Source organism: Saccostrea echinata, unplaced genomic scaffold, assembly GCF_033153115.1.
Source record: "Saccostrea echinata isolate AGI-Se365-2 ecotype Australia unplaced genomic scaffold, CSIRO_AGI_Sech_v1 ptg000003l, whole genome shotgun sequence".
Classification (NCBI taxonomy): domain Eukaryota; kingdom Metazoa; phylum Mollusca; class Bivalvia; order Ostreida; family Ostreidae; genus Saccostrea; species Saccostrea echinata.
In genome coordinates this window covers 6,297,076-6,312,097 of record NW_026889752.1, presented here as the reverse complement: position 1 = coordinate 6,312,097, position 15,022 = coordinate 6,297,076, and the positions used below count along the sequence as shown (strand labels likewise).

Sequence of the window (15,022 nt, the reverse complement as noted above, 5' to 3'; positions counted from 1 at the left end):
TAATCAAGAAAATTCTGAGTAGAAATGTGAGAAAGCAAAATCAATTCACCAGTATTGTCAGTCCGTTCTCAATGATGTGTGCAGAGTAAACAAACTGAACAGACCCGGTAAAACATAAACTTTAACAATAAAATTAATGTAACTTTTAAAAGTCCCTTGCCCATTGCATCTTCCGTTATGTCCAAAGACACAAAGAAAAAATCATTATTACAAAAATGCATCTGAATTTTGACATTATTTTGAGAATTCCATAGAACATGAACAATCTTCCCTATAATAGATACAGTACTATGAGAGTCTCTTAGTGATTTCAGGGTATCATATCAATAGACACAATAAACTATGTTGTATGCTTTGGGAAAGGCTAATGAGCGTTTTCCGTCCTTATTAATATCTGATGACCAAAGAAATCGAAATAATATGAATTAAAAAAAAAAAACCTTTAATGCTAAAGGCTTGTGTGTAATGCATATCAAATAATCACTTTTATCGGAGTTACGAAAAATTTGGGGTGTACACAAATACAAAATTTTGCAATATATAAATATTTATATTTTTTAATGATTTTTTTCAAGCATAATTAACATGGATTCGAAATAGGAGATACATTGACAGGATGTTGTAACACTTGTTCTAACTTATAAATATTACAACTTAGAACTCCCTACGGCTTGATTAAGCTGGGTGTGTTATTTGTAAAGATTTTCTTTTCGAAAACAACAAATTACGGTAAAGTAAAGTATCTCCTTCGTAGAAAGAAACAAATACTTGTTCATGTGGAAAAGACAATGAATTCCATATTAACAAAGAATGACCATTATAATTTCCTTCATAAATAAAGAAATTTACAGCTATAAACTTGTTATTACAGTTATTTATAATCACTTAAATCAGGTATTATTACATGATATAGTGAAGAAAATCGGGTAAAAGGAACCAAGAAAAAGTATGATTGAGCTTTTTTGAGAAATAATTATCTGGCCCGCTAAGAATTACACTTCATAAACATTTAAACAACGAAATAAGAATGCAATAACTGTTCAAATGATGTTTATTTGTCGTATTTTCTTTCATATGTAGTTCAATTTTAATATCCTTATGGGGCATCACAAGCTATTTTCGCACAGACATACATCGATGCACATAACCTTTTCATAATTTTAGTACTTGAAACACTAATAGAGGTGCAATGTGGTGAGAAACAGATGTTCCCTCCAAAAATACATTTCTTAAAATAATATTTTGAAAAAAAGGCGTCAACGACATTTTTTTCACGAAGCATTCAACATTAGCAGGTAACACTTTTTGCTTATCAGTCCATACATGTATGTGTAATATTTATTTAGATTATATCTTCTTTTTTTTTTCGAATAAATGATTGATGAGATAAGAATCAGTTTTACAAACAATTTCTAAATCTAAAGATTTTTTCTGGAAGAAATAGCATGTTATTGGATTGGTTGGCGTTTTCTTCGTCTATTATTGTTTGACATCGATCATGCGTTTTAAAAAACCTTTGAACCAAACATGTTTTCGGCCAAACGGCTGCAAAAAAAAAAATGTAAATTATTCCCCAAGGAAGAAAATAATTTAGCTTCATTGTACACTCTTTCATCGTTTTGCCGACCTTGCTTCATGAAAGGGTTTGCTTGTAATCCTAGCTCTTAAACCTCGATAAGTTCTTCCCTACACTCAATGATAAAGCAGTGTGTATTCTTAGTACTGATATGTTTAATGTGATTAAAATTAGAAGCATTTCATTTTCAAGACATTACAATAATTATGCCAAGTTTCTTTTTTTTATTTCATTTTATCACGTAAAGATGTAGATATATCTTCATGAGAAAGTTGATTAAATATACATGTATTGTTTATAAGGGATTGTATCAAATTATGAAGCATCATGGTCCTGAGAGAAATTTGAACTCTTGACTCTACGTTTAAAATTTTCTTCAGTGAGAGTAATACTTAAAGTAGAATTATAATAAAATAACTTCAATATATAGAGAATTGTGATGGAGGTATCAAATAATTGCCTTCACCAGATATTATGTTTCTATGTATAATAAATGGTTTTGCTGTACTGAGACCAACACCGACAAAAAGAAACAAATTAAGATAATTGCCTTAATTTGTATCATTGTACATTATCATTTTTCTGATAACATCAATTTAGAATAGTTCTGCTTCAAACGGTATAAAATTGTGAATTCGTGCATTATCAGCATAATTAAACTGCCATATGCTACAAGTATATTGATCAATGCTGTATGAAACACATGTCTGGTGGTTTTATCCTTTGATCAAACTGAGAAAAAAAATTACGAATAAAATTTTACTACAATGCAAGGCAATAGGTAAACCAGTCATTATTTTTTTCCCTGTTCAGACAAATGTTCAATAAATGATCAACGCAATGTAAGTTATTTTATATTTAGATAAAGTAGATTGTATATTTTGAGAACAACTTAAAAGATTTCATGTTATTGTCTGAAGTTAAAATGGCTAGGAAACGATATTTGTTCAGATGAAATTAACCCTTTCTGTTATTAAAGTTGTTCATTAACTTCTATTCGACATTTACTTATATCGTCGACTTTTTGTATTAACAACATTAATTTTTCTTCATACGTTGTTTCGATGTATCAAATTGAACACGAATTTAAGGACAACAGAGTATCTGATAAGTCTTTTGAACAGTTAGATGTTTCACAAGAAAAAGTGCATACCAACAACTAACTTACAGGATTCACATGATTACTTCAACTTTCAACCGTCAAATTTCCTCTATTTACATGTATGTACAATATACCATGATCACCTGCGTATTAGGTGTACGTCTCCAAGTTGATTCGATACGCTAGAACATGTTCCACATACAATCAGTTTCTGCAGACAGACTACTAACAAATCATGATGCAAATACTTTAATAAATCTGTTTAAAGTAAAAAATTTGCAAACATTTTGGTCGCTACTATGACCTTGTTTGCAAATACAATCTATCGTTACGTTGAATGTTGATTGATGTTTTACGCACAAATTTTTATGCCATTATTTACACACTGAAATGTCTACAAATTTTTCCGTTCAACCGATCATGACAAGAAAAGCACACCGGGGGTGGCTGGTCAACATTAGATGCTCACTACTTCATGCTTGATCCCACCTCTCTTTGCAGAGGTCCGCGTTTGCTTTAGCTACTCCCAATTTGTAATTCTTTGATAGGATTTTTGAGTATGATTACTATTTTTATTATCTTCAAAGTTCATTTAAAAAGTACTTTCTTTAAAAGATACTTTCTTTGTTATTACGGGGATTACTGTTTTTATTCAAAATTTTATTTCATTCAAAATTACTAAAATCTGGTCAAAATCTTTACATTTTAACAATCAAGAAAAAGACATGTATAGCTAAAACTATTCAAAATTGAGACTTGCGTATATATATTGTAAAAAAGTAATATTAATTAAGAATTCACATTGCATTATAAGATTAGATATTCTTATAAAGTATTGTTATATTTCTCACTAGTGTATATTTTCTAAGGATGTTGTTAAAATATGAAATATAACAGTGTATTCCCCCAATTACATATTCTAATATTTGAAAAATATTTGCAGCATTAATGTTTTAAATATATGGACATAATGAAAAAGCAATTGAAAGTCGAAGACAACGAAAACAAGTCCTGTATTCGAAACATTCAACGAATCTTACGTGGACAACTGCTATTTGTATTGACTTTTCTGGCAGTCATTCTTGGATTTATTATCGGCTTTGGAATTCGTGAAGCTGGACCTTCTATAGACGCTTTACATTGGATCGGTATGTTTTTTTTTTTTTTTTTTTTTTTTTTTTTTTTTTTTTTTTTTTTTTTTAAAAAAAAAACAAACAAAACCAAAAAGCAATTACAACAACAACAAAAAATGAAATTTATCACTCTTTTTGTCTTGATTTCTTGAGAAGAAGTTAAAAACCCACAATCTTTCCTCTGAATAAATATATCAACGGAACAGAATAATTAAGAAATTCCTACAAATGCAGTTTACTCTTTCTCATATACTTCTGGGAATTAGGAGTGAAAAGAAATATTTATATTAGATTCCAAGCATAGTGCAAGGGGGGGGGGGGGTAAATTTACAGAAAGTTTTATCCAATCCCTATGTATTTCGAGAATGTAGAATTATGTAATTACATGTAACTGTTGGTTGAATTAAGCAAGAAAAGCTGATTAAGATAAATCCGTATATTTCAAAGGTATGCCAGGAGATCTTTTCATGCGGTCGCTGAAAATGATGATCGTTCCTCTAGTTGTTACCAGTGTCATACACAGTAAGTGATGTATGTTCAGCTGTACTTCAACAATTAATTAGGTTTCTTGAACCAAACCTTCTTATAAATCATGGATTTTTTTAATACGGTCTTACACATAAAAAAATTACTAAATATTATTCAACTCGAAATAGCTTGATATTACATATACCTGTTATAATGAATTAATAATTTTGAAAATTGGACATTTCTTTAAAATGGATCAGAGTAACAATTTTTTGTGAGTTCAGTAAATGCAATGGTATGTAGACAACTTCTATCAGTTGATTAGAGTGTTTGTACCTATAGAATCATTGTAATAACAGTTTTCTTTTTCTTCTAGGCACAGCTTCTTTAGAACCGAAATCAAACGGCAGAATAGGCCTGATATCCATCACATACATATTGCTTACGAACATGCTGGGTTGTGTGATTGCCATCATACTTATTTATACCATTAATCCAGGTAATAACAAAAAATATGTTTTCAATTATAGTTCGATATATTCATCATTTAATTCAGAAACGTATGATATTTCATGCCAACTTAAAAATGTTTTGGCATTTATTTGCAAGTTTTATGGAATAAAGGATATCAAATTTAATATACCTTGTATATTCAGTGTGGGGCGAAATCAATATCAAATTACTTATATAGGATCGCGTAGTTTTCATTAACAATGCTTCATAAACTACTGTGGATTTTCTTGAAACCAACTTTGTGGATTACTTCAATTTTACACGTGCCCGGGGATGACATCTCGTATCTGTATATACACTCATTACTACAAAATTAGAGATGGCTCTGTAAATCTAATTTATTAGTTTGTGAAGGATATTAATTCTTGCATACTTGTAACCAAGAATTTCACAAAAAATTGAACCAACAAGAAAGCTAATGATTCCACCGTTTTACATTGATTTACATTTCTTTTCATGTGTTCAATTTCCTTTTTTTTTTTTTTTTTTTTTTTTTTGCAGGAAATTATCTTAAATGATTGAATTTAAAATGAAAGTTAGCAATCTAAGGTTTTATATATAGATTATGAAACTCAGGAGGTCTTTGTGGTCATATATCTAACAACATGTATTTTCCTATGAAATAAAGAGCAGAGAACATTTAGTCATACATAGCAACAAAAATTATAGAATAATCTAAAGCTTCAATAAATTATCAACTAAACCGAGTGTCTTTTTACTCACTCTGCATATACTTTAAAGCAATTTCCAAATAAAGTTTCTACATTTATGTTTCCTATTCCTTTTCATCCAACGTCTATTTTGTGTTCATTAGCGCCATTCATGCCATTCATTTAATTCACGTCATGTTTCATTACTCACTCATTCCTTTGACACAAATGACGTGTATAATTCTGCAATGAATTCGTGCAAGCACGTTTCGCATCAACTGTGTCAGTCAATATCCATAATTTGATGAAAAAGTAGAATAATATCTTTAGAGGAAACTTATTTTGGGTTTTTATATGAACTTAGAAAAACACAAAATTCTCGAAAGCCTTTCAAACATGTGTCTGACTTCCAGTGATTTAAATACACCTATATAACTCCTTTTAAAGCCAATTATTCTGTTATAAACATGTCATTAAACTTACTTTAAGATTCTTGTCAGATTTAAATTATCTAGACCATCACAAAACAAACATTTGTTGTCTCTATAATGTAAATCATTTGATTTCGCTGATGTTACATGTATATGTATAAGGAACCATAAGTACGATAAAAGGGGGAATCTAAATATTTGTAAATATCTGTCATAGGGGATGCTGTTGCCTTTGTAGAAATATATGCATATGTTATGTACATACATGTATTTGATTTTCAAAGAACTATCTATGATAGGTGTCTCAAACGCCCCTTGAAATGAGTATCTTTATTTTACTTTTTGTATAGATTTACTTTGTACAGCTATACATGTGACGTTTATTCATGATTTTCAATTTGTTCAAAATGTCATTGGTTTACAAATATGACATCATGCATTTCCATTTTTCCTGCCATTTAAGCGTATTTTGAATAAAATTGCTTATTTTCAATCAGATTTTCTTCCAGAAAAAAATTTGATGAAATGAACTACTTTAATTTTTTTTTTTTTTTTACAAAAAAAAGTATCTATCCATTACTAATTACAGACAAAAAAAGTTTGCTAGTTCAAAAGCTGCGTTCTGTGTATTCCACATGAAGAAATATCAAGAAAAAAGCAAAATGTTGTGTTATTTTTATTGAATTTCAAAAGCAAAGTATCATTTCTGACGTCAATTACAGCCAATGGTTGCATATAAATGAGACAGATGTATTGTACATATCACCAATATCACTTCTACATAAAAAAACTATCCAATTTAATACTGAATCACATTTAAAAATATTGATTTATTGGGACCAATGTTGAATTTTTTCATATATAGTTCTTAAACTTGAAGACAATGCTTTCATTTGTAGGACGAGTAAATGTTGCACATGATGAGAAAGTAATGGTCAATAAAATTCAGCAACAAGATATATTTGCAGATTTCTTAAGGTATTGCTGGACTGGAAAATCAATCATGAAATATAAACAGGATCATGTACGAGGGTCATTTTAAAAGCCATTCATAGAAAATGGTCCTCTGTGTCTTATTTTTCAGAAATTTTAGATCGGCACATTTTAGCAATTAAAATCAATAACTTTATGTAAACAGTTTCATTCTAATTTATGATATGAAACTTATGTTACTTTATTCTAAAATCATTTTTTTTGTCCCCAAGGAGCACTCTTAACAACGTAAAACAAAAACAAAACGACTTGAACGTTCTCGAAAACATTCACCAAAATATTTCCTAGTCAGTCTCTCGTAAATTCCAAATTTATTACGAAGTTTATATTAAACTTGAATCTTAGTTTACTGACAATTATACGGTAATCAAATCTTAATTTGTTAGCGTTATTTGTATATACACCTCAACCGCGAGTTTTTGCTTTTGCAATGAAGCGTTCAATTTTCATTAATTTCCTCAACCGCTTTGAGAAGATTTTCACTGATAATCAATTTTCTTTCAATATTGTAAATTCCTGTGCTATTTAAACTCATGCATGCTTCATTTTTGTTCTAGAAATAGCTACCAAATTAGGTAATGATATGACCTTTATTCAGAAAGTCAACATTTTTAATAACTTTCGTATAAATACATCTCATAAATACAAGTTCTTAGATAACATTTAAATATATCAGTTAAATAATTTAAATCAGCATCCAAGTTATCTCGAACATGACAAATAGCACCCGCATAATGGAGAGTAATGATCATAAAAAAATCGAAAAAGTACGTTGATTTCAAACTTGATTGTATACAAGCACTGTTTTAATTATATCCAGTATAGAGACCCCTTTTCTCAAAGAAATTTATAACTAATATTTCTCGTCAGATGCACTCCATTTTCAAATCTCCACATCAAATCCCTAAAATGTACGTTTTTCTCTTGAACGTAAGCTAATTACATGTATGATGCACGTATTACACAACTGTTAATTTTCAAATCAATTTTACAGAAATATCATACCAGATAACCTAGTAGAGGCAACTTTTCGCAAAACACAAACAAAATTCAAGTCTGAAATTGTTTGGAACGAACTTCAGAATCTTGGTAATTTTTCTAATACCACTGCAGATGTAGAACAAAATTATTTGGAAATGGTCAAGACTGTTGGGAAATCAGGTGGACCAAATATACTTGGTAATATTATAGAGTAAAATGTAATCTCTCTAAACATGTTTTATTGTTTCCGAAAAAATGATTAATATAAAGATAGCGTGGATAGTTTTAACGAAATTCTTGTAAAGAAAGGGTTTATAAGAATTTTCTTAGCTTCCTCGTTTAACATTCATCTTTGACTTTTTCTGTAGGACTGATATTGGCCTGTATGTTCATAGGCATTGCTGCTGGAAGATTGAAAGAAAAAGCCAGAGTATTCATTGACTTCTTCGCAATGAGTGCTGAAATTGTTCTGCAAATTCTTCGATGGTTTATTTGGTAATTTTCTTCGTGTTTCCTATGCTATTGGCATGTCAATGTCACCAGTTAATAAACAACGATATTTACCCGAAAGGTGTTTGACGTGACATGCAACATGCTAATCAACGATTTATTTATAGAATTTCGTTCTAAAACAACAAGTTACAATTATTACATAAAATAAACACATTCTTTAATATCAATTAAGGAGAAAGATAATATTTCATAACAATTTAGTCGACCTATATAAAAAAAAATGATTGATTGATTGTGTGTTGTCTTACGTCCCCGTTCGAGAACTTTTCACTCATACAGAGACGTCAACATAAAGCGGCGAAAGGCTTCGAATTTTGACCTGTGCTTGGCACTGAGGTCCAAAGAGCAGTGAAGGTTCTTTATTGGGCCAACGCATGTCGTGAAACGGGGCCTCGGTCTCATTAAAAATACCCTTCTCTTTCACTTCAATGTGCCAAGCTTTTAGCAAAGGAAAATGTGCTACATTTTTTCATCACCTTAGGTTAGTCGCGGGCTTGGTTTGAAGCCACGACCTTCCAATCACGGGGGGAGCACCCTACCGACTGAGCTAACGTGATGGTCCGATATGATAAAAGTGATTTATTGTCATTTCTAATTTCTCATCTATTTGTTCTCAAGATAGTTCCAATGATTTTAAAATGGTTAAAGCGAGAACACGTGTTAATTGAAGGAAAATGTACAATATGAGGAAGAAATTGTAATGTATTTTGTGGGTTCGACCACGGATGAAGTATAGATAAAGAATTTTCCTTTACGTTACTTGACGTATTCAGCTGATTGGATTCAATATAATAACAAACACAATCAATAATAATCAACAATACTATGATTTAAACTGATTCTCTATTTTGCTATAATTTTCCTTAACTTGTTATCTCCTAGTCTACGTACTAATCCCCTGGTCTGACACTATGTTTGAGCACTAGCTCCCAGACCTATAGTTTCGAACACCGGGATTCAAACACCCGTTTATAATATAGTAATTTACCCTGATTTAGTAACCTGTAAGGATTCATGTAGCTCAAATGGTCCGTATGCAGCAGTTTGATACACCGCAAATGAGCTAACACAAATACCTTACCTTGTCCGTAACACGTCCTCCTTCTTCTACGGCTTCTCAATAAATGAACACCGAGACTTGAATGAGCCCGCTTATATACTTTATCAAGATCTGCTGAGTCAGATCTTGTTCTTCTAAACGTTTGAAACAATGCCTGGACATAGGAGATAACTTCTGATCGCTAAGACTAAATTTAACCCTGATTATATAATTATTAACTCGATCAAAGGAATTTCACTACAAAATCAAGTAGAGAAATCGATGTCGATATTCTGTTTTGCCTTCCTTAAGGTATGTCACTCGTCAGCTTTTGAGAAAAAATTGTCAGAACTTCTAACTTCTAAATTATTTATTCCAATTCAATTTTTATGACATATTTGATGTAAACAATGCAACAAATACAATATTCAATTTAAAAGCTGCTCAAAAAATTGTTAAGAAACAAGATTTATTGGGGACTATTCCTTGTGGGGGAAGGATATTTCTTCAAATTTCTACTTTTTTATTTAATATCTTAAAACTTTCGCCGTACACATTTTTACTCGGATATTTTTTTTTTTTAAATTTAAATGCTATGAATATTAAATATATGTTCAAGTTGATATTTTTAAAACAAATTTTTCACATTCACTCAACAGACTTTGCCATTAATGAAGATATACGTAGGAAATAAAGATAAAATTTATATTGTTTTTCGCCTGAAAATCCCAATTTATATCGCTGACTTTTTCTTTCAATATTTTAAATAACACGATTTATTATATCATTTATGATCAGCACTATAGTCATTAAAAGCTTGATACAAAGAAATATTTTATTGATTAACTAAACTTTTAATACCCCAAATTTGATATTTATTTAGTTCAAAAAAGTAACAAAATACTTTACACGCATTATTTTGCAGGATTTGCTTTTCAATAATAAATATTCAAACTATTTTACATAAAATAAAATTATAGTTACTGCCATAAAATATTTGATAAAATATGATAGAAGTTACATGTAAAGTAATTAACCTAAAAGTTATAATTTAAATGCAAAAACGTCAATCTTATTGTACCGTTGTTCAATCAGATAAACACTGACCCCCATTTTTCTTTGCAATTTTGAGGCATGCTATTAGTAATTACATGAAATATACTTCTCAAAACATCCTTGATGTAACTCATGTCACGAGTAACATACATGTACCTAAAGGTTTGTCACTCGTCAGCTTATTAGAAAAGTTCAGGACAGAACCTTCAATTTCAAAACTATTTAATACAATTCGATTTTTATAACAGATTTTAATCAAACAATGCAAATTATTCAACATTCAATTAAAAAACTGATCACTAATTCACAAAAAGAAAGATTTATGAGGGACTATTTCTTGCTGTGAAAGGATATTTAGATTTTTTTTTTTTCAAATCTACAAAATCAGTTGTTAAATTTAATATTTTGGAACTTAAGTCCCGAATATTTTTACTTAGAGAATATTTTCCGTTAAGATATGCTAGGAATATTAAATACAGGTCTGAGATTTTATTTCTAGAACAAATTTTACGCATTCATTCAACAGACCTTGCCAAGAAATGAAGATATATTAAAGAAGTCAAGATAAAATTTACACCGTTTTTTGCCTGAAAATTGCGCACTTTGATCTTTATCTCAAACTTTACATCACTGACCCCAACTTTTCTTTAATTATTTTAAACAACACGATACTTCCAACCGAGTAGAAGTGAAACGGTTCACCGCGGTATCGATTCACCGTGGTATTTTTTCTCGGTTTGATACACGGTGCAAAATCTCTAATTTTCGGTTCGGTTCATTTTTCAGTCGGGATCGTTATTCAGTCGGGTTTGGCATAAGGTAAAACACGTTACTCAGTATAAATAAGTATAGAAAACGTAAATTTTTGATAACTGATAGTTTGTAAAATAATTCTTGACAGTCAAAAAAATCTAATCAATTTCTTCTGGTCAATTTGCAAATAAAAATTCATAAATTAAGTGACTAGATTTAGTAAAAAAAAAGCATAAAACAAGGTTGAATTTGTTCCTTCTATCAAAATGTATTGTATCGAGAATAACCGTACCGAGACAAAATTATACAATACGTATCGAACCGTGAAGGAGGTGTATCGTTTCACCCCTACAACCGAGCAACACTTAAGTCATAAAAAGTTTGATACAAGAAAGTATTATATTTCTATTATATTGCTATTTAGATTGTTTATATCCCAATATGATACTTTTTAGTGCAAAAAGGTCACACAATAATTTATGCGCATCAATTTGCATGATTTGTTTTTCATTCAAACTATTTCACGTAAAATAAGATGATATTTATTGCCATAATTACATCTGGTAAAAAAAAAAATGATGATTATTAAAGTGATAAACCAAAGAGTCACAATTTAAGTCAAAAAAGGTCAACTTAATCGTACCGTAGCTCAGTAAGATGTACACTGACCACCCATTTTCTTTGCGATTTTGAGTCATACTACACAAGTACTTATGTAAAAAAAAATACTTCTCCAAAAAATCTTTATACAACTAATTTCACGAGTGACATACATATACCTTAAACTGACACTGTGACGGACAAACAGGAAAATTGACGACAGTAGAATTTTTGCATGACACATGCAAATTTTGTTCAGTTCTTGAAGATATTAGGTTTCAGAAAATTACAGGTTTCAGAACCTAAAAAATCTAATTTAATGGAAAAAAATAAAAGTAAAAATTATCTTTGTATTACCCATCACAAAAATATTGCTACACTTTTTCCTCTTTGTTGTACGCATGCGTTGAAAAGTTGAGGAATTTACCATGGTTTCAATTCCATACATATAAATGTCGGACGACTGAGAATTTTGATACAATCTTCAAAAAAGATGATCATAACTTATTCATTACTTCTGCTTGCCCCAATTAAATGTTGTTTACAAGTTTCACGCTAAAAATAAAGGACGCGTGACCTTGACATTGTTGATATTTGCGATAAAAAGCAAAGCGATAGATACAACATTTGTTTTTCCGGCACTTATATTTTGCATTTTTTTTTTCTTGCTTTACAATGCAGTTGAGTTGTCAAAACTTCGCTATATTCATATTTCACAGAAATCTTTGCTTTGTGATACCATTTTCTTAGAAATAACACATGGTTTTGACTCATTATGCAACTTTAAGCTTTCACAATATTTCTTACAAATGTTTGTTTTGATGCACCTAAATTAACTCATCGAGAGAGGGTTTATATGTGTTTGCAAAGTTTCCACTTTTAAAAAAAATCCAAAGAAGTATTGATAATCAAAATTCAAATTTTAAGAACTTTTTGATCTCCATCTGGATACATATATAGATTAAAGTAAACTATGTTTATAAAATGTTTAATGGTTTCTCAAAGTAATGAAAGTTTTTTGTTTATTTGAAGGCTGACCCCAGTAGGCGTGGCCAGTCTTACAGCTGCCTCCATAGCAGGTACCCGTGACGTTACGGAGACGTTTGTTAGCCTGGGATACTTTGTTTTGACAGTAACCTTGGGTATCGTTTTTAACCAAGCCATTCTTCTTCCACTCTTATATTTTGCTTTCACACGAAAAAATCCCTACAAACATATCCTTAGTATAAAGCGAGCTTGGCTGATAGGATTCTCTTTTGGGTCATCGTAAGTATTCATTTAAATACAAATTTGGCGTGTTTCTATCATGCTCTTTGACATATTCAATATTCAATTTGTTTTCCATATATTTTGATTTTAATGTATTAAGTAATGTATTCCAGGATAGTTTGGTTTATAAAGTATGCTTAAATAATTTTTGAAAATAATTCATTCATTGGAATGAACAAAGATGTCACTTTTTTTCGTGTTAAAATTTGGGGGAAAATGGCCATCTTTAAATTTTAGGTAATAAATGTTTTTATAATATGAAATTCAGACAACAAACGTCTGATTAAAATTTAAAATATTTATTTTTCAGAGCTCTAACCATGCCTGATTTATTGCATGCATGTGAAAGTGTTAATAAAATGGACAAACGGATTACGCGTTTCGTCATACCTCTCTGTTGTACATCAAATGGAGATGGGAGTGCTCTCTTTATTTCTGCTGCTTCTATGTTTATTGCAAAGTTTTCGGGGTATACTCTGACATTTGGTAATGTCATAATCATAGGGTACGTGTTTCATGATAACTGGTGACCTAATTAATATGCATTCTTAGCTCCATCTTGCTACATAGGTTAGAACAATGAGTGTATTGAAAAATTAAATGTGGCTCGGATGATTTTATTTTGCTGTTTAAGGAACGATATATTCACACTGTTAATTGTTCCTTTTTCTCATTTGATAAAATATCATTGTAGAATTTTGACGGCTTTTTCAACACTTTCCTTACCAGCAATGCCGAGTGCTAGTATTGTGGTTGTAGTTATGGTACTCTCCGCCATTAATATTCCAGTCCACGAGGTTCCTATGTTGTTTGCTGTTGAATGGTTTCTGTGAGTAACTGTAATATAAGGACACAATCATTATATTTCAACAGTATTTTTTAGCCTGACTTCATAACGTGTTTTATATTAACCAAACACTTCTTTTGGCCAGAAAGTTATCGGTCGAATAAGTAGCAATTTGAATAAATGCAACGGTAATTTTAATTATTAGTAGTAATAATATAGTTGCAACTTGCATTTTGATAGAGGTATCATGATGAAGTTTATGTACATGTAGCTAGCAATATTGCTTCAAGACTATTTTTGTTTCCAAAGCGACCGCCTCAGAACAGGAGCAAATGTTGAGAGTCATTTTGTCTGCGCTGCTATCACAGATCATTTCTGTCGACGAAAATATCCATCAGAGGAGGAAGATGTCAAAATCTATCCAGAACCAGAGATGGAAATGATTGTACAGTCAGATAAAGAGGATACTATCTGCAATGTTTAATTTCTTACTATACCTTCTTCAAACAAATAGCACTTATATCCAGTACTGACTTTAATAAGATCTTTGTTTAACCTTTTAATACATTCATATATTTATCAATAGATGCTTACTTTGAATGTGCAGCTGAAAAGAAACACATATTACAATAGTAACAAAAGAAAAACAGGTTTTCTTTCTTCAAATGTCAATGAGTGAATTATGAGATATGAAACATATTATTTTACTGAAAACGTATACTAATTTTTTTTTAGGAATATGTATTGTTTAAAAAGATTTTTTATAACTAACAAAGCAGTTTTAAATTCAAATAATAATGCCAAGTTTTATTGCTTTGTAGTGTTCTTGAAAATATGTTATTGTACATTTCCTTTCTTTTTTTTCGTTTTTTTTTTTCTTTTTTTTTTTTTGGGGGGGGGGGGGTTACGTATTGTATTTTAATTACTTTACATTTGTACATATGCTACCCTTATGATTTATTTTCCTATATACTGTATTACACGTCTATTTCTTCATAACCAAAAGGTTAAAAAAGGAATTAAACTTGGAAAAAAAAATTCCAGATTTTTTTTAATTATGGGTCACATGTTCGTTTGTACAACAGAAAATATGAATATTCTTCAAATTCAGGAGTGCTGGAAACTGTAAAATGTACTTGTATATTGCTCTTTACAATC

General features: G+C 30.2%; 2 protein-coding genes across 2 annotated transcripts; both read left to right on the top strand.

Moving 5' to 3' along the window:
* Positions 1–3,627: 3,627 nt before the first annotated feature.
* On the top strand, positions 3,628–13,078 carry LOC133178765 (excitatory amino acid transporter-like). The gene is made up of 7 exons (XM_061313471.1): positions 3,628–3,826; positions 4,259–4,333; positions 4,656–4,778; positions 6,773–6,851; positions 7,861–8,045; positions 8,216–8,342; positions 12,841–13,078. Exons 1-7 carry the CDS (start codon positions 3,640–3,642, stop codon positions 13,076–13,078), a joined length of 1,014 nt encoding a protein of 337 aa, XP_061169455.1. The 5' UTR covers positions 3,628–3,639.
* A 358-nt stretch (positions 13,079–13,436) lies between these two features.
* Positions 13,437–14,650, top strand: LOC133178764 (excitatory amino acid transporter 1-like). Its single transcript, XM_061313470.1, has 3 exons — positions 13,437–13,582; positions 13,772–13,906; positions 14,174–14,650. Exons 1-3 carry the CDS (start codon positions 13,437–13,439, stop codon positions 14,346–14,348), a joined length of 456 nt encoding a protein of 151 aa, XP_061169454.1. The 3' UTR covers positions 14,349–14,650.
* Positions 14,651–15,022: the final 372 nt, after the last annotated feature.